A 22483-nucleotide genomic window follows, 5' to 3' on the forward strand; every position below is an offset into this window, starting at 1 on the left:
AGAGAGATCAGCATTACTGCATGTTCAAGTTGCTCTCATTAAAGCTACAATCTGGAATCTGGGAAACATATTCTAAACTATTATGTGGATGTCAGGGACTGTGTGTCTTTGCATCTACACTGTATAACAAATCTAGTTGTTTGAACTAATTATTATTAAGTAACTGGTTCCACAGCCATTTTTTTTTACTCAACTTTTCGGTCCAAGTGTTACTGGAACAAAGAAAAATGTGTTGGCCCAAACTTAGCTCCAACTTGAGAAAAAACTTAGGCAAAAATGCAGTCAACTTAACATTGTGTTTGCTTAAATTGTCTCATATGTTCATTCAACTAACTAAAAAAGTATGTGGAACTAGTTACACACACACCCAGTGCTTGTAACATACGATGTTTTAAATGTACATATTTGACACACGTTGACACACATGCGTATGAGCGTGACTGTGCGTGTGCATGTGTGACTGTGTGTGTGTGTGTTTGTGTGTGTGTGTGTGAGACTATAAATAAACTGGACAGTGGAGTCAGTATGTCACATCATCGGGCCCTTTTGTCATGTCCTGACCAGTATAAGGGGTTATTTGTTATTGTAGTTTGGTCAGGACGTGGCAGGGGTGTGTTTGTTTGTGTTGTCGGGGTTTTTGGGTAGCGTTCTATGTTTTGTATTTCTATGACCTGTTTTCTAGTTATTCTATTTCTATGTTTAGTTTATTGTTTTGACCTTCAATTGAAGGTCCTATTTAATAGGGATGTTTTTCATGGGGTTTTTGTGGGTAGTTGTTTGTTGTTTAGCTGTGTGCCTGACAGGACTGTTTTTCGTTCTTTTTGTTCAGTGTTCATTTATTTAATAAAGAAGAAAATGAGCATTCACGTACCTGCTGCATTTTGGTCCAATTCCTACAACGGCCGTGACACCTTTAAAAGGTAGCATCATAGCCTTGGGAGGGCTGCAGCCTACCCTACCCAAGAAAGTTACCCCAACAATCTACAGCAAAGGCTTTGTAATTCATTGAAAACATTGTATGTTAAAAGCAATGTGTGTGTGTGTGTGTGTGTCTGTGTATCTAGTTCCTCAGCCTTTTTTAGGTAAGATTCCCAAATAATAATTGTATTTAGTTCATTCATATGAATGAACATTTGAGACAATTTCAGCAAACACTTCATTGAGCTGCATTTTTTTTTGCATTGCATTTGTTTTGTAAAGATGGAGCCATGTGTGGGCCTCCATTTTGTTTTCAGGTAACATTTGGACTGAAACGTTCTGTAAACTAAAAAAGTCGGTATAACCAGTTACTCAATAATAATTAGCTGAAACAACTAGTGTCACGTCCTGACCAGTATAAAGGTTATTTGTTATTGTAGTTTGGTCAGGACGTGGCAGAGGGTATTTGTTTTATGTGGTTCGGGGTGGTGTTTTATGTAGTAGGGCGTTTGATTTATTATTTCCGGGGTTTTGGTCTATGTTCTATGTTTTGGTATTTCTATGTTCTTTTGGGTTTGTTGTATTTCTATGTTTAGTTAATGGGGGGGTTGGACTCTCAATTGGAGGCAGGTGCTTTCTCGTTGCCTCTAATTGAGAGTCCTATATATGGGTAATTGTTTGGGTTAGTGTTCGTGGGAAATTGTTTCTTGTTTTGCGTGTGTGAGCCTTACAAGACTGTTTTGTTGATCGTTCGTTCTTCGTTTCGTTGTTTTGGTGTTCTTGTTATTTAAAATAAATCAAGATGAGCATCCACATTCCTGCTGCGTTTTGGTCCTCCATTCCCGACGACAACCGTGACAACTAGATTTTATTTTACAGTGTAGAACGCTGCCTATCAATTTGAGAGGGGTTATATTTCTCTAGCCCCATCACTCCACTTCATACCAAAACTATCAGGAATCAAGGTAAGACCCAGATGCAGACACGTCGAATTGACAATGGTTTAATGTTCCAACTGGGGCAGGCAATAGACAGGTCAAGGCAGGCAGGGGTCAGTAAACCAGAGGTGGGGCAACGGTACAGGGCGGCAGGCAGGCTTGGGGTCAGGGTAGGCAGAGGTCAACATTCCAGAGGTGGGGCAAAGGTACAGGTCGGCAGGCAAGCTCAGGGGCAGGCAGAGTGGTCAGGCAGGGGAGCTCAGAGTCAGGACAGGCAAGGGTCAAAACCAGGAGGGCGAGAAAAAGAGAGACTGGGGAAAAGCAGGAGCTGAGACACAAACACGCAGGTTGACTTGACAAACAAGACGAACTGGCAACGGACAAACAGAGAACACAGGTATGAATACACAGGGGATAATAGGGAATATGGGCGACACCTGGAGGGGGTAGAGACAATCACAAGGACAGGTGAAAATGATCAGGGTGTGACAAAAACAAGTGACGCTGCTGCCGTTCTTCTGATAAACAAATCCCAGACTGTAACTTTAAAGAAACAACAGGAATCATTCCATCGTAGTAGCAGTAATATACAGATTATTCTCTTCATGGGATTGAATAATTGAATTGTGTTTCTGTGTGTGACAGCTTAATTCATATTTCACATTATGTTCGTAAAACTCTTGGGTTATGCAAAGGGACTCAAATGGATTGTAATTGCCGAGAGGTTCAGGTATGGGCGACAAAGGTAAATGAATGATCACACACACACAAAAGTAATTATTTAGTTGTGACTTTCCTTTAGTCCTCCTAGGGACTAAATAATAATAATAATAATAATAATAACATTTTGTACGCAATGGAACAAACATTGTTTGCTACACTTTAATATAAAGGCTAATATAATCATGCTATCACTTATGTGTGTGTGTGTGTATGAGAATAGCTGTTTAGATGGGGTTCAATCTCTGTCTGCATAATTCTGGATTCATTCACAATGGAATGCAATATAATAATAGGATAATATGATAATGATAAATAGCCTGTGTGTGTGTCACTGTTTATACGGCGTTCACTCACTGTCTAGGATTCATTTAATTCTGGATTAATAAACTTCATTAAGGGTTAACCAAACTCAATTTGCATCGGCAGGTTAAATTTGTCAACCGCTGCCTGTAAATGGATATCTTATTAAAACGAGTAAGAAACGCATCTCCCCTTACAGATATAGGATCTTCATTTCAGCCAGTTTGCTAGAGCAAGAAAACAATCCTGCAGCAACAGGAAACGTGAATTATTATGTGGGTTGGTGCAATTTTTTGTAAGGGAAAATCACGTTTGAAATTTCAAAGGGGGAAATTGCAAATTTAAACCAGAAATACACTACAAGTGGCAGGAAAGCTATCCTGCAACAGGGTGATCAAACGAAGATCCTACATCTGCATGCGAGTCTGCAGGAAACAAAGCCAAACACAAAGAAAAAGATCCCGCTTAGGAGAAATAAGGACACATTGGCCCACACATGCAGGTACACAAATCAACAACAACAAAAATAAGCTATCACACAGACATGCAAACTACATGCAAACACCAACCACAGTTCCAAAGCACAGTTCACACACACACACACAAGTGTGGGTCTCCATTAGTCTATATGTCCTATCGAAGCCAAGCCCTCATCCACTTCTCATATCAGTCTGCAAGCCCTTGCTGTGTTTACCAGGAGGAGCAGCTCGGCCATCGCACGGCCGTACCAATTACCTACAGGACGTGTCAGAGGCGAGGGGCTAGAGTCAGCACAGGGACAGACAGACAGGGACTAATGAAACAGGCTGGATGGAAAGTCCTTTGATGTCACACGAGCACGTACCCACGCAAGACACGCACGCAAAAACGCACTGCTCTAAGCAGAGGGTTACGCCACCGCCCAGCCTAGTCACACTCCGTGTACCACACACAGAGAGCGTGCATGCACTGTCGAGTAACAGCACAACTTGGCCTTTATTTGTTTTCTAACAGAAAACATGTTGGATGGAGCGGGAGGTAGAGAGGTAGAGAGCGGGAGAGAGAGGGAGAGAGGTAGAGAGACCAGGCTGAGGGGAATGAGGTACTCGTTTACTACGGACAAAGACCGACACTCCCAGTCATCAACAAGCAGAGACAAAGTCACGACCTTGTTGCTCTGTCAAACCACACCACATGTCCACCTCGTAAATCACATTCATCATACCTCACTCCAAAAGCCAAAACGGGGGCAGTGGCCTACAATATGCAGCCTCAGTTTAATCTTGATACAGAGTTACAGACCTGACAGAATAGTGTAGAGGCCTAGGACATGAGATGGGCCTAGTTAGATAGCATGAAAATAGGTATGGTGTATAGGTTCAGTTTATACCAGGGATAAATATAGACTGTATGCTGATAAATGAGGACAGAAGAGCACAGAGCATAGCTCAGTCGACACTTTTCTTTCATATCCAGTCTCAAACAGAGTTCTGCTGTTTGGACAGTGTGTTTGGGCTGAGTTAGCTTAGGAACTGCAAACTGCAAAACGGCTGTCATGGGCCTAGTCTGGAGAGACTCAGACACCCGGAGGACTGTGCCCAAAACAGATAAGGCAAGGAAGCAGAACCGCACCGTCGCTGATCAGACGTGACAGGGTCGTGATCCAGACCGTGCGTGCACGAGCACGAGCGTGAACTCACACCCACACACACACACACTTCTCTCTCTCTTCCTCAGAGAGGTAACAGACCCTTCCACAGTGGCTGAGGCGGACAAAAAGGGCATCGGTGCTCAAGCATGACTCCCCCTGGCCTTTCCCCTGGCTAGCCGAGGAGGAGCTGAACCCTTTGGATCCGTGTGTGCTCCTGGGTGGCAGCACCACTTGGTTACCCACAGAGATGAGCCTGACGTGTGTGTGTGTGTGTGTGTGTGTGTGTGTGTGTGTGTGTGTGTGTGTGTGTGTGAGTGAGTGAGTGAGTGAGTGAGAGAGAGAGAGAGACTGTGACTAGCTGTCTCTGATTAAACTAGCGCTCCTCGCTAGCTAGCAACAGGCTGAGCCAACTCATCCCTGTCAATGCCATTCTAAATCTATTCACAAAGACAATGTCCATCCATCCACGCATTGATTTCAGTCATTCAATTAACTTCACCTGCCTGAGATTGAAGCCCAGAGAAAATATTATTGAATGTATTCAAGTCAAGGGAGTGTGAATACACGGCGAGTGGCACTTGAATATCAACACCGAAGTTTCTTGAAGGTCGAAGTTGCAGACGGCCGAAGTTAATCGAATGTGAAGTGCGTGCAGTCTCTCAGACAAAAGATGAATCAGAATTAGTTCTAAAGTTGAATCACTGGTAAAGCTTTAGAAGTCTACGTTGGACTGAGTGCTACCGACTGATCTCTGTTGGAGACCATAACATTTGAAAAAGCTGGAATTTTGGCAGCACTTGACTTCACAGGCCTTGAGAGTGATTTCAGATCACTTTGTTGATGCAACTACAGTAAAGAAGGCTAATAAACAATTATGGTAACAACCCTAAACTAGCCCAAACATGGAAACTGTCTTAAACTAGCCAAAACATGGAAACTGTCTTAAACTAGCCCAAACATGGAAACTAGTACATCCATCTGCCTTCCTCACTAAACTGTCAACCCAAAATAGGCTGTGTACGTACACCTGTAGATATATCTACTGTCTGTGTAGACACCAACACAGCCAACACAAGCCAAAAACCTTCTCTCATCTCTCCTTTACTTCTTCCCCCGCTACTCATCTTTGCTCCTCCATCTTCTCTTTCCCTCTGTTTCCCTTTCCTCTTCTCATTGAAACGGCATGGTACAGATAAGACAACCGCTTGATAGATAGTCGTCACTGGCCGTGACAACAAAAAAGGTCACATTTCATTTTTTTTGGAAATTATATCATGCCTGGCAAATATAAAACTGGGCGGAAGAGTTGGAAACACATTGGGAAGAAAGTGCCTGAAATGAACCAAATCAATCACACAGGCTTTGCCTTAGAGGAGGGGAAACATTTACTCTTTCTCATCTATTTAAAATCAAATCTCTCTGTTGTCTCCCTTCGAGCTGTGATTTAGCGTTTCCCACTGCTGCACTCTTTGGAGACCGGCTGCCTTCATGAACTATGTGGTCATGTAATAAAATGAAGTATAACATTTTCATATTTTATTCTAGACTGTTGAGGTGCAGTATTTTTGTATTTATTTTTATTTCACCTTTATTTAACCAGGTAGGCAAGTTGAGAACAAGTTCTCATTTACAACTGCGACCTGGCCAAGATAAAGCAAAGCAGTTCGACAACATACAAAAACAAAGAGTTACACATGGAGTAAAACAACATACAATCAATGATGCAGTAGAAAAAAATAAGACTATATACAATGTGAGCAAATGATGTGAGATACGGGAGGTAAGGACCCAGGCTATCTGACTAAGAGAAACAGCAGGCTGCATGACCAGGCAACTTCAGTCAAATGAATAGAAAGCTAAAGCTCCAGTGCTGGGTGACCAGGCAAGAGAAATAACAGGCTGCTGTTCCAATGTTGGACTCGGTCTCAGTCGGAGCAGTATGGGAGAAACAAGGTGTCAGTTTAAAGAAAGAAAGAAAGAAAGAAAGAAAGATAGGCTAGACAAACAAAAGCTGACTCTCATCTATATCTCTCTATCTCTCTGTCTCACACACACACAAACTGCTCAGAGCAGTGTGTGTGTGGTGGTGTATTATCTCTGTTCCAATCAGCGTGGTATCTGCCATGTGACATCCAGTGGGGGGGCCTCCTGTGGGAAGCACAGCCCTCAGCCACATCACGTTCTGCTGACCAAGCACTAGCAACACTGACTGTGTGTGTGTGTGTGTGTGTGTGTGGTGTGTGTACGTGTGTGTTAGACAGGGGAGTGGGGTTCCAATACAATGTTAACCAATGAACTGCCGGTGACGTTCAACTCTCCTTGCCATCATCACCACAAATCAACCAGCACATACACACTAGGACCACAAATGAAGTGTCGTTTGACAAGCAACCAATTGCTACACAGCACATCAAGCTACAGGTTCTGGTTCATCCAGGGATGCCAGAACCATCCGTCACTAACCCAGAAATAAACTCAACAGCAAAGATTAAAGAGAACAGAAATGAGGCTTGATACAACGGCGCAGGCCGAAGCCGGCAAGAAGAGTAGAATCGATACTTCCAAAACTCTCAAGGGGAAGCTGGAGTAAATGGGTTGTAGAGGAAAGTACAAGGTTAAACAGTAAGTCTAGCAGTTTCAAAACAGATACGGACAGTGTGTGTGTATGTGTGTGTGTATGCTGCTACCTGCTGCCTGCCATGAAGCTGCAGGTTTATCAAAGCTTTCTTAGAGAAGTGGTTGCTAAGCAACCTAGTTCCTGGGGAATGCCTCTGTGGAAAGAAGAACTTTTGTCTTTTGAACCCTTTTCTATACGGAATCTCTCTTCCTGCTAGTCTCGCCGCTAGTCATTCCAGCGTGTTGTCAGCTTTGTTATCAGCTAGAACCAGCGAGTGTGAGTTCGGCTGGGTTTGATCCCAAGTCTCCTGTGCAACACAAGACTGTGTTAGCCCAAAGAGCTAAAGCCTAGGCTGCAGCCCAGGCAAGGTTACGCATCACATGATCGTCGTTCGCCGAACCACCTCTGTTAAAACTGTCTCTCACTGGTTGGTCCAACCCCAGGATAGCTTCGATTTTATAACCAGTGACTTTATTACCAGTAAAACCAGAAAATCATCCTACCTTGTCGTTAGCTATAACCAGTGAGTAAGTGACCAGCTGGGTTTAAACCTAGGTCTCCGGCCCACCGCAAGACAGGTGAAGCCCAGGCTACATTTTAGGCAGCATGGTAACTCATCATGCGACAGCCTCCGTTACCCCCAACGACTGTGTTAGCCTGGTGAGCTAAAGCCTCTGTGTGTGCCTACCTGTGTGACCAGGGGCTCCAGCAGCCGCTCCACGGTCAGGGTGCGGATCTCCAGACTCTTGGGGTCCCATTTCAACAGGATGGGGGACGTAGCGGTGGTCATGGTCTCTGGCGGAGGAACAAACAGAGAGACAAGTTAGAAGAACACACTTATTTGGTTAGAGGCAAGAGAGAGAGAAGAGAGACAGAGACAGACAGAGAAAGAGAATGTATAAATAAGCTTGTTATTTCCGTGGCGAGGCATATTTCAAAGAATGCCCCGTTTATGTCTCCCTCTAGTCCTAGGCAGTGACACTTCATGCACCATAAACAGTAGTTTAAAAGAGGGATGCATTAGAGAGTGTTCAACTTAATGGAGGAATTTGGTGGAGTTGCTTTAGAGCTTAATGTTTCTTTTCTGATGGGGAGAGACATAAACCAATTTCAGACAGATGAGACTAGTGAGATGGTGGCAAGCGCCTCAAAACACACTTGAAAGAGACACAAATCAACTCTACCCCCGTTCAGCCAATCTGCAATCCTGGGCATGGACCAGAGAGTCTCTGCCATAGCCGCGGGAAGTAGTTTTGGGATAGGGGTGCTGCGATTTAGCAACAAATACAAATTCCCGCGCTGAAGACAGGACAAGCAGATCCAGTGCAATACTTTTGTGTTTACCAGCATTTATAACTCAAGTCTGATAATTATCTGTACAAAACATCTAAACGGATATCTGTGGAATATATAAAACACTTGCTTGACATATGTTTTCTAGTTTGAGATACATTGCAAATAGAACTTATTTCTATGTGATAACTGAAATGGTCTATTCATTCCTTTTCCATTCGAGTAGACTCTTATCCAGAGCAGTTTACAGTAGTGTGTGCATACATTGCCCTCCATGGGAATCAAATCCACAACCCTAGCATTGCAAGCACCATGCTCTACCAACTGAGCCATGTCATCACACCACAAGCCACTTTATGTCTCAATGTACTCTTACTGTATTGTACATTGTTTTTCTTCATGGTGATGGAAAGTCTACAGGTACAAACCTAGATGAGCAGCTTATGTACAATAAAGTAATGTACATTGACATTGAGTGGTTTGTAAGGATGCTAAATTAATACTGCAGAAAAAGTGGTTGTTTTCCATGTTATTAGATCAAGAAAAGAAAAAAAGATTTAATTTGATGTTTAACTTTGAACCTTTTGATGTAAATGTTTGAGGACAGGGTTTTGTTCTTTTTGGATCCAATTAGAATGACAGGGCAACAATTCTTACAATCCCAACTATTGAATCCTGCAAGATACTGTTGTTAATTATACAAACTACCTTTTTTTGACAAAGCAAGACGCTGAAAATAAATTATTGCCCACACTACAGAGGTCTATGTCAGTCTGCTAATACAAGTAAAGGGCCAGTGCACTACTTTAGTGAAAAAAATGAATTTAAATTAAGAAAAAAAATCTGGCTGTCATGACTTCCGCCGAAGTCGGCTCCTCACCTTGTTCGGGCGGCGTTCGGCGGTCGACGTCACCGGCTTTCTAGCCATCGCCACTCCATTTTTCCATTTGTTTTGTCTTGTTCCCTGCACACCTGGTTTTCATTCCCTAATCACACTACATGTATTTATTCCTCTGTTCCCCTCCATGTCTTTGTGTGAAATTGTAATTGTTACATGTTTCGTGTGTACGCGCTAGGCTGGGTTTTTTCCCGTATTTTCCGTGGTATTTCACAAAGGTTGTTTATTGTAACATTTGCTCATTTGTTGGGACTGTTTCGCGCCTTGCACTTTATCCTTTGGCTGGAGGTTTTGACGCAGAGGCGTCTGTCTGTTTTATTGCCTCTACCCAAATAAAGTGTGCGCCTGTTCACAACTCTCTGCTCTCCTGCGCTTGACTTCTCCACCAGTAGCGCTCCGTGACACTGGCAAAAGCCCACTGATTGGTTTAAAGGGTTACTACACCACTCACATCTCCACCAGTGGAGGCTGCTGAGGGGAAGACGGCTCATAATAACGTCTGGAACAGAGCCATGTATTTGATCTATTTGATACCATTCCGCTTCATCACCACGAGCCCATTCTCCCCAATTAAGGTGCCACCAGCCTCCTGTGATCTCAACAGTTAAAAGATTCACATTGAAGACATTTCCATGTTAACTACAATGGAAGAGTCTGTACTGAGATTCTTTAATGATGTTGTGTTGAAGTGTTTTATTAAGGCTTGAATGTGATTCAGGGACACCTCGCACTGTTTTGCCTCCTGCCTTCAAACCTGATTGTCATTCAGAAGAGTGTGTTGGCCTAGATTTGTCTCTCAGTCTCTACCATTCCATTCGGCAGGACCGAGAGCGAGCGGGGTTCTGATAACTAAAAACATATGTGGGTACAAAGCTTGAGCAGTGGCTTTCAAGAGAATGGCTAATATATGCAGGTGAGTCTCTGATTAAAAGGCGGAGACACAGGCAAGGATCCATTTGGAAATATCATTATATATATATATATATATATATATATATATATGAGAGAGAATTCTGTCTGAAAAATACAGCAGTTTGGCTGAGGTGAGAAGTACGGAACTAAGTGGAATTCCAATGATCACCATTGAAAAAACCCTTAGGAGTATATATCTGAGGCGAGAAGTACCACTCACATTTAAATGAAGTCTAATTCAAATCGGTTCTATTAACAAATTACTGTACATTATGTCTGAAAGTTCAGATGTGCCAAAAAAGAAAAAAAAAGAGTTGAATTTACATAACTATCTATTGAAGCTCGCGTAGCCTAATTGGTTATAATAAACTACCTATAATTTCGATGAGTACTACCACGCTATACACACACATGCGGGCGTGGCCGTGCGCACACGCACACACAAACACACACTGAGGAAGAGTCTAAACGCTGACATATGTTTGTGTAGAGGCCTGCTTCTATAGACTATACTATTGTCAGTAGGGGATCTGACTCACTGGGGTTATTTGAGGTCGATAGAGTCCACAGCAGAAGGATGGAGGGGGGCGGAGGAGGGCTGCCATTGCCATGGGGACGTGAAGCTAAACAACACTCCAGTTCAATGTTGCCAGCTGGGGCATGTGGGGGGGTCCAGTGCCTCTGGCTGGTGCAATACTAGCCTAAATTAGGAATATTTCAAATGATATATTATATATTATCAAATGAACAAGAAACACATTTTATAATCTGCATTGTAAAAAGCCTAATTGAGTGGCTCTTCCAACACAGAAAGAAGAGTTATCAAAGTAAAGCATTTATTTTGAAATGTCGTTGTATTTGCCAAAAATACCTGTAGGCCTTTACAAACTCCTGGAACGAAACCAAAAAACAAGTGTCCTTTGCAGTGAGGATGAGTTCAGACAGACTGCACACACACACCACACACACACACACACACACACACACACACACACACACACACACACCAGTATAAAGTGTGCCCTCGCTGACATTTCTCTGACATTCGTTGACATTTGTGGAACAAACAGCAGAAGTACTGTATGTTTACAGCCGGGGAGAGGTTCATTAGGTGAAGCTAACTTAGAGCAAATGAATGCACTCACTCCTCCAGACGACTTTTCCCCTACAGTCGATGTTCACGTACCTGCAAAGATATATTTTTTTGTTGTTGTATTGGATGGTCCCCCCCACCCCACCTAGTTCTCTACTAGCTTAGAACAACCCATGTAATAATTGATAGTACAGGGAACCTCAAAAGCAGGAGAAAATAAGAAATAGAGAACAAACGACAAGACCAGGAATGTATTTTTCCCTGACAATTATTATCAGCTGGCAGCCAAAACAGAGCAATCAGAGTGACAATCAGTGTGACGCAAATGCCTCTAATTGCAAACTATGTCATTGATCAACTATGAAAATACACCGGAAAAGAAAATACCAATGTGGAAGTAGCATTGCATTATAGCACACACAATCTACTTGCTACTCAACAGACATCACTCAAATCTTGTCCTCGACTCCCATCGCAACATTTCATACAGATAGACACATTCAAGTACAACTTACTACCGTGGAAGACAATGGACAATAATCATATGCCCTTCTGTGTAATTACGGACGGCTTTGGAAACTTAGGAAACGTCAAGGGGGCATATTTCTTTCTCTCCGTCTCCAGAAATACCCAGGAGGACAGGAAGAGCGGAGAGGAAGAGAAAAGTACCTGTAGCTTACACAACTGTTGACACCATGGCAACAGCGAAAGAGAGTGGAGGTTGCCGACGGTTCCGTCCCAAAATCCTCCGTCCTCTATTCCAAATATAGTGGATTATGTTTGACCAGGGCCCTGGCTCTGGTTAAAAGTAGTGCACTATATAGGGAACAGGGTGCCATTTTGGGACGCATACGTAGCCTAGGATACACAATGCGCGACTTTGAAGTCATATCTAATGCTTGACTATGAGGTCTATATTAAATAATGAAAAAGGTTGCTATGAGATGGTATGAAAAGCTATGAAGTGGAACAAAGGATTGAGTTGGAGATCGTGTTAAGCTAAAATAAGTATATTGAAGTTGTTCAGGTGAACTAAGGATGTACACCGAACAAAAGTATAAATGAAACATGCATCAATTTCAACGATTTTACTTAGTTACAGTTCATATAAGGAAATCAGTCAAATTAAATGAATTATTTCCCCTCTCTATGGATTTCTCATGACTGGGCATCGGCCCACCTACTTGGGAGCCAGGCCCAGCCAATCAGAATGGGTTTTTCCCCACAAAAGGGCATTATTACAGACAGAAATACTCCTCAGTTTCATCAGATGTCCAGGTGGCCGGTCTCAGACGATCCCGCAGGTGAGGAAGCCGAATGTGGAGGTCCTGGGCTGGCGTGGTTACATGTGGTATCCGGTTGTGAGGTCGGTTGAACATACTGCCAAATTCTCAAAAACAACGTTAGAGGCCGGTTATGATAGATAAATGAACATAAAATTATCTGACAACAGATCTGGTGGACATTCCTGCAGTCAGCATGCCAATTGCACACTCACTCAAATCTTAAGACATCTGTGGCATTGTGTTGTGTGACAAACCGGCACATTTTAGAGTGGCCTTTTATTGTCCTCAGCACAAGGTGCACCAGTGTAATGATCATGCTGTTTAATAAGATTCCTGATATGCCACACCTGTCAGAGGGATGGATTATCTCGGCAGAGTAGGAATGCTCACTAAAAGGGATATAAACAATTTTGTGCCCAAAATTTGAGAGAAATAAACTTGTGCATTTGGAACATTTCTGGGATATTTTATTTCACTTTACATGTTGCGTTTATATTTTTGTTCAGTATATTTTATCTTTGGGCCCTAGGAGGTCTACAGTAGTCTTTTCTACAGAGTCTATCTACTGGATATATTCTTGTAAATTGATACCAGTAAAATGAACAGTACAAAAAATCTAAGAAACACACACACACAAACAGGCACATAACCCCTCCCCCCCCCCCACACACACACAAACAGTATAAAAGCGGCCAACCTCCACCTTTTCTAAACAATCATATTTCCGTTTCAGCTCTGAACACAACAACAATAGGAGAAGGAAGATAAGGACAACTGTTGGAGGTTAGGAAGTCTATTGTCACTGGAGCTGCCAATCATTTATGCCATGGTGGAGGGAATAATTATGATGCTCACACACACACACACTCTCCCCACAGAGAACAGGCCTAGAGAATGTCCTGATGGCGACTGATGTGACGTAGATCATTGTTGGCAGTGGATGATGCCGCTGTAATGTCACAAACAACGCCCCGTCAGTGGACGTATTCACATAATGCCTAGCTATTATCAGATGAAGGCTACATGCTGCCAAGATGGCTGAAAGGCTGAAATGACTTCAATACAACACATTTGTTATTATCAGTCCGACATCCAAGCCAACTCTTTGTATACGCTCTGTCTATCTTAATCTCTTTCTCTCTTTCTCTGTCTCTCTCTCTTCGGTCCACCAACCCACCCTCGAGCTCTCTCTCTCGCTGTCAAGATGACTAACCACTGCCATGCTTTTGTGATATTCAAAACTGAGAAGTATTGTTCACACAAAACAGAAGGTGTTGACAGCGAAAGAACGAGCCAAGAAGGAGCGAAGCATATTTTCTCTTGAATTGCCTTGGCTGACTCACAAATCACAGGAAATATCTTAAAAAATATCTGCAGAGGGAAGAGTGTGAAATTACAGTTGATGGTTATATCCAATTATTCTTACTGATAGTTATGTGGATATAACATTTAAAATGTAATGTAACCCTTAATTCACCCAATATTTACCCAATACCTGTTAAAAACATTGTAACCTAAGATGCATATTGACTGCATCTAGGGTATTAAGCAAGGTTAAATTAAGATCCTCAGTTAGGTGGTTAACCAATTTTTGTACTCCGACATCCTTGGGTAGGTGAAGGGAGTCTGGAAGGGCATCTAGGAATCTTTGGGTTGTCTGAGAATTTATAGCACGGCTTTTGATGATCCTTGGTTGGGGTCTGAGTAGATTATTTGTTGCGATTGCAAAAGTAATCAAACGGTGGTCCGATAGTCCAGGATTATCAGGATCCACAATATTTATTCCACGGGACAAAACTAGATCCAGGGTATGACTGTGGCAGTGAGTAGGTCCGGAGACATGTTGAACAAATCCCACTGAGTCGATGATGGCTCCTAAAGCCTTTTGGAATGGGTCTGTGGATTTTTCCATGTGAATATTGATGTCACCAAAAATGTGAATATTATCTGCCATGACTAAAATATCCTATAAGAATTCTGGGAACTCTGTGAGGAACGCCCAGGAGGCCTGTAAACAGTATCTATAAAAAAAAAAGTGATTGAGTTGGCTGCATAGATTTCATGACTAGAAGCACAAAAGACGAAAACGCAGTCATTTAGTTTTTAGTAAATTAGCAACACCTCCACCTTTCCGGGATGCGCGGGGGATATGGTCACTAGTGTAACCAGGAGGAGAGGCCTCATTTAACACAGTAAATTCATCAGGCTTGAGCCATGTTTCAGTCAGGCCAATCACATCAAGGTTATGATCAGTGTTTAGTTAATTGACTATGACTGCCTTGGAAGTGAGGTATCTAACATTAAATAGCCCTATTTTGAGATGTGAGGTATCCCAATCTCGTTCAATAATGACAGGAATGGAGGAGGTCTTTATTCCAGTGAGATTGCTAAAGCGAACACCGCCATGTTTAGTTTTGCTCAACCTAGATCGAGGCACAGACACGGTCTCAATGGGGATAGCTGAGCTGACTACACTGACTGTGCTAGTGGCAGACTCCACTAAGCTGGCAGGCTGGCTAACAGCCTCCTGATGGTCATAGACAGTAATGGTTATTGATGGTTATGTGGATATAACATTTTAAATGTAATGCAACCCTCAATTCCCCAATACAGATGTAGGATCTTAATTTGAGCCAGTTTGCTACAGCAGGAAAATAATCCTGCAGAAACAGGAAATGTGAATTATGTGGATTCTAATTAATGGACATTTTTTTTGCAGGGGTTAATACATTTTTCGGGTTTATAAATATTAGCTTTTAAAGTGAAAATTACAAACTTTAGAAGCCTTTTAAACTTTTAATACACCACAAGTTAACATTTCCTGCTTTGCAGGAAACTTCTCAGCAACAAAAGTGTGATCAAATTAAGATCCTACATCTGTATCTACACCTCTTAAAACATTGTAACCTAAGACTATTATTGTAGAGCAAAGAAATGCACACACACACACACACACACACACCACAGTCCTATCAGTCACAATTACTAAACACACACACACACCCAGGTTTGTGCTGAGTCGTTGACAGTGAAGCAGAGCAGTGTACGTGGAGCACAGCGCCCCAGTCAGTCAAATCATTTACTATTCCACTTTTCTAATGAGCTACAACTCATGTTCAAACGAGCCAAGCGAGGGGAGAAAAGTTGAGAAAGAGAGGCACAAACAGAGAGATTGTGTGTGTATGTATGTGTGTCTGTGTGTGTGCGTGTGTGAGAGAGAGAGAGAGAGGGACACAGAGTACAAGAGAAAGACAGAGAGAAAAAAAAAAGAGAACCTGAGGTCTGTCTAGCAGGCAAGCACTTGTCTCGGCCTCCACAGCCCTTCCTTAAAGCAACCACACATTAACAAACAACAAGTAAACAAACAGAAATAGAAACACATGCAGAGGGAATTTAGTTCATGCCATTCTAATCAAATCAGTTCAAGTGATGAATTCATACTCAAATCATGAACTGAAAAGTGGCCATTATTTTCAGAGAGAGCGAGAGAGCGAGAGAGAGAGAGATGAACTCCAAAAAGTTCTGGGACACTGTAAAGTCCATGGAAAATAAGAGCACCTCCTCCCAGCTGCCTACTGCACTGAGGCTAGGAAACACTGTCACCACAGATAAATCCAAGATCATTGAGAATTTCAATAAGCATTTCTCTACGGCTGGCCATGCTTCCAGCTGGCTACCCCTACCCCGGTCAACAGCCCTGCACCCCCCACAGCAACTTGCCCAAGCCTCCCCCATTTCTCCTTCACCCAAATCCAGATGATGTTCTGAAAGAGCTGCAAAATCTGGACCCCTACAAATCAGCTGGACTAGACAATCTGGACCATCTCTTTCTAAAATGATCTGCCGAAATTGTTGCAAACCCTTTTACTAGCCTGTTCAACCTCTCTTTCGTGTCGTCTGAGATTGAAATAGATTGGAAAGCTGCCGCGGTCATCCCCCTCTTCAAAGGGGGAGACACTCTAGACCCAAACTGTTACAGACCTATATCTATTCTACCCTGCCTTTCTAAGGTCTTTGAAAGCCAAGTTAACAAACAGATCACTGACCATTTCGAATCCCACCGTACCATCTCCGCTATGAAATCTGGTTTCAGAGCTGGTCATGGGTGCACCTCAGCCACGCTCAACGTCCTAAACGATATCATAACCGCCATCGATAAGAGACAATACTGTGCAGCTGTATTCATCAACCTGGCCAAGGCTTTCGACTCTGTCAATCACCACAATTGGTTTCTCAAATGACTGCCTCGCCTGGTTCACCAACTACTTCTAAAACAGAGTTCAGTGTGTCAAATTGGAGGGCCTGTTGTCCGGACCTCTGGCAGTCTCTATGGGGGTGCCACAGGGTTCAAGCCTCAGGCCGACTCTCTTCTCTGTATACATCAATGATGTCGCTCTTGCTGTTGGTGATACTCTGATCCACCTCTACGCAGACGACACCATTCTGTATACCTCTGGACCTTCTTTGGACACTGTGTTAACTAACCTCCAGACGAGCTTCAACGCCATACAACTCTCCTTCCGTGGCCTCCAACTGCTCTTAAATGCAAGTCAAACTAAATGCATGCACTTCAAACGATCGCAGCCTGCTCCTGTCCGCCCGTCCAGCATCACTACTCTGGACGGTTCTGCCTTAGAATATGTGGAAACTACAAATACCTAGGTGTCTGGCTAGACTGTAAACTCTCCTTCCAGACTCATATTAAGCATCTCCAATCCAAAATTAAATCTAGAATTGGCTTCCTATATTGCAACAAAGCATCCTCCACTCATGCTGCCAAACATACCCTCGTAAAACTGACTATCCTACCGATCCTTGACTTCGGCGATGTCATTTACATAATAGCTGCCAACACTCTACTCAGCAAATTGGATGCAGTCTATCACAGTGCCATCCGTTTTGTCACCAAAGCCCCATATACTACCCACCACTGCAACCTGTATGCTCTCGTTGGCTGGCCCTCGCTTCATATTCGTCGCCAAACCCACTGGCTCCAGGTCATCTATAGGTCATCAATAAGTAAGCCCCGCCTTATCTCAGCTCACTGGTCACTATAGCAGCACACACCCGTAGCACGCGCTCCAGCAGGTACAGTTGAAGTCAGAAGTTTACATACACTTAGGTTGGAGTCATTAAAACTCGTTTTCAAACACTCCACAAATACCTTGTTAACAAACTATAGTTTGTTAGGACATCTACTTTGTGCATGACAAGTAATTTTTCCAACAATTGTTACAGATTTCACTTATAATTCACTGTATCACAATTCCTGTGGGTCAGAAGTTTACATGCACTAAGTTGACTGTGCCTTTAAACAGCTTGGAAAATTCCAGAAAATAATGTCATGGCTTTCGAAGCTTCTGATAGGCTAATTGACATAATTTGTGTCAATTGGAGGTGTACCTGTGGATGTATTTCAAGGCCTACCTTCAAACTCAGTGCCTCTTTGCCTTACATCATGGGAAAATCAAAAGAAATCAGCCAATACCCCCGAAAAAAAATTGTAGACCTCCACAATTCTGGTTCATCCATTGGAACAATTTCCAAACGCCTGATGGTACCACGTTCATCTGTACAAACAATAGTACGCAAGTATAAACACCATGGGACCATGCAGCCATATCCACAGTAAAACAAGTCCTATATCGACATAACCTGAAAGGCCGCTCAGCAAGGAAGAAGCCACTGCTCCAAAACTGCCATAAAATAGCCAGACTACGGTTTGCAACTGCACATGGGGACGAAGATTGTACTTTTTGGAGAAATGGTCTGGTCTGATGAAACAAATATAGAACTGTTTGGCCATAATGACCATCGTTATGTTTAGAGGAAAAAGGGGGAGGCTTGCAAGCCGAAGAACACCATCCCAACCGGGAAGCACGGGGGTGGCAGCATCCTGTTGTGGGGGTGCTTTGCTGCAAGAGGGACTGGTGCACTTCACAAAATAGATAGCATCATGAGGTAGGAAAATTACGTGGATATATTGAAGCAACATCTCCATACATCAGTCAGGAAGTTAAAGCTTGGTCGCAAATGTGTCTTCCAAATGGACAATGACCCCAAGCATACTTCCAAAGTTGTGGCAAAATGCTTTAAGGACAACAAAGTCAAGTTACTGGAGTAGCCATCACAAAGCCCTGACCTCAATCCCATACAAAATTTGTGGGCAGAACTGAAAAAGCGTGTTCGAGCAAGGAGGCCTACAAACCTGACTCCGTTACACCAGCTCTGTCAGGAGGAATGGGACAAAATTCACCCAAATTATTGTGGGAAGCTTGTGGAGGGCTACCTGAAACGTTTGACCCAAGTTAAACAATTTAAAGGCAATGCTACCAAATACTAATTGAGTGTATGGAAACTTCAGACCCACTGGGAATGTGATGAAAGAAAGAAAAGCTGAAATAAATCTTTCTCTCTACTATTATTCTGACATTTCACATTCTTAAAATAAAGTGGTGATCCTGACTGACCTAAGACAGGGAATTTTTACTAGGGTTAAATGTCAGGAATTGTGAAAAACTGAGTTTAAATGTATTTGGCTAAAGTGTATGTAATCGTCCGACTTCAACTGTATATTTCACTGGTAACCCCCAAAGCCAATTCCTGGAATGAACTGCAAAAATCACTGAAGCTGGAGACTCATATCTCCCTCACTAACTTTAAGCATCAGCTGTCAGAGCAGCTCACAGATCACTGCACCTGTACATAGCCCATCTGTAAATAGTCCATCCAACTACCTCATCCCCATTCTGTTATTTATTTATTTTGCTCCTTTGAACCCCAGTATCTCTACCTGCACACTCATCTTCTGCACATCGATCACTCCAGTGTTTAATTGCTATATTGTAATTATTTCGCCACTATGGCCTATTTATTGCCTTACATCCCTTATCCTACCTTATTTGCACATACTGTATATAGACTTTTTCTATTGTATTATTGACTGTATGTTTGTTTATTCCATGTGTAACTCTGTTGTTGTTGTTTGTGTCGCACTGCTTTGCTTTATCTTGGCCAGGTCGCAGTTGTAAATGAGAAATTGTTCTCAACTGGCCTACCTGGTTAAATAAAGGTGAAATATTTTTTTATTTTTTATAATTAGAGTGTTTGTGTCCTCTCCAGCTCATTGGTCTGATGGGCTTGGTGGCAGAGGAGAGGACTAGAAACAAAGACAGAGAGAAAGAGAGAGGGCACAATCAGCCCTGAACTGGAGTAACCCTCACTACACTCTACTGAGAGAACTGTAGAGAGGAGAGAGAAGACACACACTTGCTGCTGTAGGGCCCCTGAAAATTGGGGATGTGGAGAGTAGTCGGAGAAGACGGTCTTTGAACAAGAGAAGTCAGGGTCTTCCCTCTTTTTGTAGGGGTTGATACATTTTTAATTAAGGGAAAAGCAAGTCTGACATTTCAAAATCTAAATGACAAACTTTAGAATCCTTTTTAAAACTCAAATACACTAAAAGTTAGCATTTCCTGCTGTTCAGGAAAATTCTCAGCAACAAAAGAGTAATCAAATTAAGATCATACATCTGTGCGTGTGTGTGTGCATACGTGCGTAAGAACGTGCATGAGTGTGCAAATGTACTGTATTCGAGAGTAGCCTACCTTAATGAGCTTCTGCATGTATCTGAGAAATCCGAGAATATTTGGTGAGAGTATGGAGCTATTCGGAGCTCTTTTTTATAAAATTTGCTGTGATTTCTTTGCTATTTAAATCCCCCTGAAACCCAAAAGGATAGAATGACCCATTTTACAGTTCCCCAAATTGCGTCTTACTGCTAAATCTTATGAAACATGGCTGCCCCGGAGCAGTGTGGATTAGACAGAAGATTAAGAACCAGTGAAGAGAAGAGGGGTAAACATTGTGTAGTTTGTACACACAGAAAAACACGTGTGCACGCACACATGCTGAAACACACACATACATACACATCGACTGTGTACAGACGCATTCAAATAAACTGCTCACGTATGTTCTCTCACAAAAATGTCCAATATACACAGCAGCAGGTGTCTCTTCTCTCTCCTCTCTGCAGTTCTCTCAGTAGAGTGAAGGGGTGAGGGTTACTCCAGTGTGAGGTTTGCACGTTTTGGGCTATGATATTTGTGCATCTAACTTTCTCACTCATCCTTATTCACGATTCATTCGGGATTATCCGTAATCATGGTAGCATCCACATGAATGTAGATGTCACGTCCTGGCCAGTATAAGGTTAATTGGTATTGTAGTTTGGTCAGGACGTGGCAGAGGGTATTCGTTTTATGTGGTTCGGGGTGGTGTGTTTGTTGAAGGGGCATTTGATTTAAGTATTCCGGGGTTTTTGGGCACTGTTTGGTTTTCATGTGTTCTATGGTTAGTCTAGTGTGTGTGTTTCTATGTTGAGTTAATTGGGGTTGGACTTCCAATTGAAGGCAGCTGTTTGGTGTTGCCTTTGATTGGAAGTCCTATATTAGTTGGGTGTGTTTGTCTTGTATTTTGTGGGAGATTGTTCTGTGTTTCAGCCTTATGCTTTGCCAGACTGTTTGTTGTTGTTGTTGTTGTTGTTGTTGTTGTTGTTGTTGTTGTTGTCGTCGTTCGTTTTCGTGTTTTGTTATTTTGATATTCATTTTGAAAGTAAATAAACATCAAGATGAGCCTGCACATACCTGCTGCGTTTTGGTCCTCCATTACCGACGACAACCGTGACAGTAGAAGTGTTTGGAAATATGTTCTATTCTTATTTACAGTAAAAGGAACTCCAAAATGACACAATACATTATTTACCATTCATTTCTATTAGGCACAAAATAATCTGAAACATCCAATAAGTTTGTAGTCACAAGCTTGATGTAATAATTGTGTGCCATGAATATGGGACCAAATACTACACTTTTGACAACTTAAATACACATAAGTGAATTTGTCCTTATATTTTTGGTCCCTTAAAAACGGGGGGGGACTATGTACCAAAAGTGTTGTAATTATTAAACGGTTCACCCAATATGGATGAAAATACATTCAAATTAAAGATGACAGTCTACTTTTACAGCAGGGTCATTGTATCATTTCAAATCCAAAGAGCTGGAGTTCAGAGCCAAAACAACAACAAAGTTGTCACTGTCCTAATACTTTTGGAGCTCACTGTATGTTTTATTGCCACGGTGAAAAGTGTTGTTTTACAGGTTCACTTTAGGGTGAGCTAGTTTCAGCATTGCAAGAGGGCTTCTCTACACACATGCAGACAATGAACACACGCACGCACAAACACACACAGTGTCATTCCCAAACCCTCTGGCTGACACCTCTCTTGGCTCATCTGTGGGTGTGTCCTAAAATGGCACCGTATTCTCTACATAGCGCACTGATTTTGACCAGAGGCTTATGGGCCTTGGTCAAAATTAGAGCACCATATGTGGAACAGTATATCGTTCGAGACGGGCCTTGTGTCAGAGCAGCTTTACCCCTGGCCCTGGTGTTGAATGTAGCACGGCTTCAACAGAGTGTGTGAGCGTGCCACTGCGAAGAGGTGCGGAGAAGATGAACGTGACTGAGAACATTACTGGGATGTTAGTTATTTACACACACACACACACACACACACACACACACACACACACACACACACACACACACACACACACACACACACACACAACCACCACCGCAGATAATGAAAATGTGTCAAATACCACTTTTTTACAAACACAGACACACACGGACACAGAAACACACACATACACTTACCTGGCTGGTTGGGGTAATTCCTTTACCGTTACTTTAACAGTTGTCTCTCTTACTATAAGCTCTATTTTCTAAAGGAGTGACGACTTCAGCACAACATCAGCTAATGATACTGTTTAATGAGCAATGAACAACAAACGGTGAGGAAATAT

General features: G+C 42.5%; 1 protein-coding gene across 1 annotated transcript in view; it reads right to left on the reverse strand.

The window, feature by feature from the left end:
• The window catches only part of LOC115202084 (catenin alpha-2), a 688845-nt gene that overhangs the window by 635834 nt on the left and 30528 nt on the right, over positions 1-22483 (reverse strand). Inside the window, exon 2 of the mRNA XM_029765967.1 lies at positions 7815-7921. Coding sequence (XP_029621827.1) covers positions 7815-7916 — 102 coding nt within the window. The 5' untranslated portion in view covers positions 7917-7921. The remainder of the gene's footprint in view (positions 1-7814; positions 7922-22483) is intronic.

Source organism: Salmo trutta, chromosome 11, assembly GCF_901001165.1.
Source record: "Salmo trutta chromosome 11, fSalTru1.1, whole genome shotgun sequence".
NCBI classification, from domain to species: Eukaryota; Metazoa; Chordata; class Actinopteri; order Salmoniformes; family Salmonidae; genus Salmo; species Salmo trutta.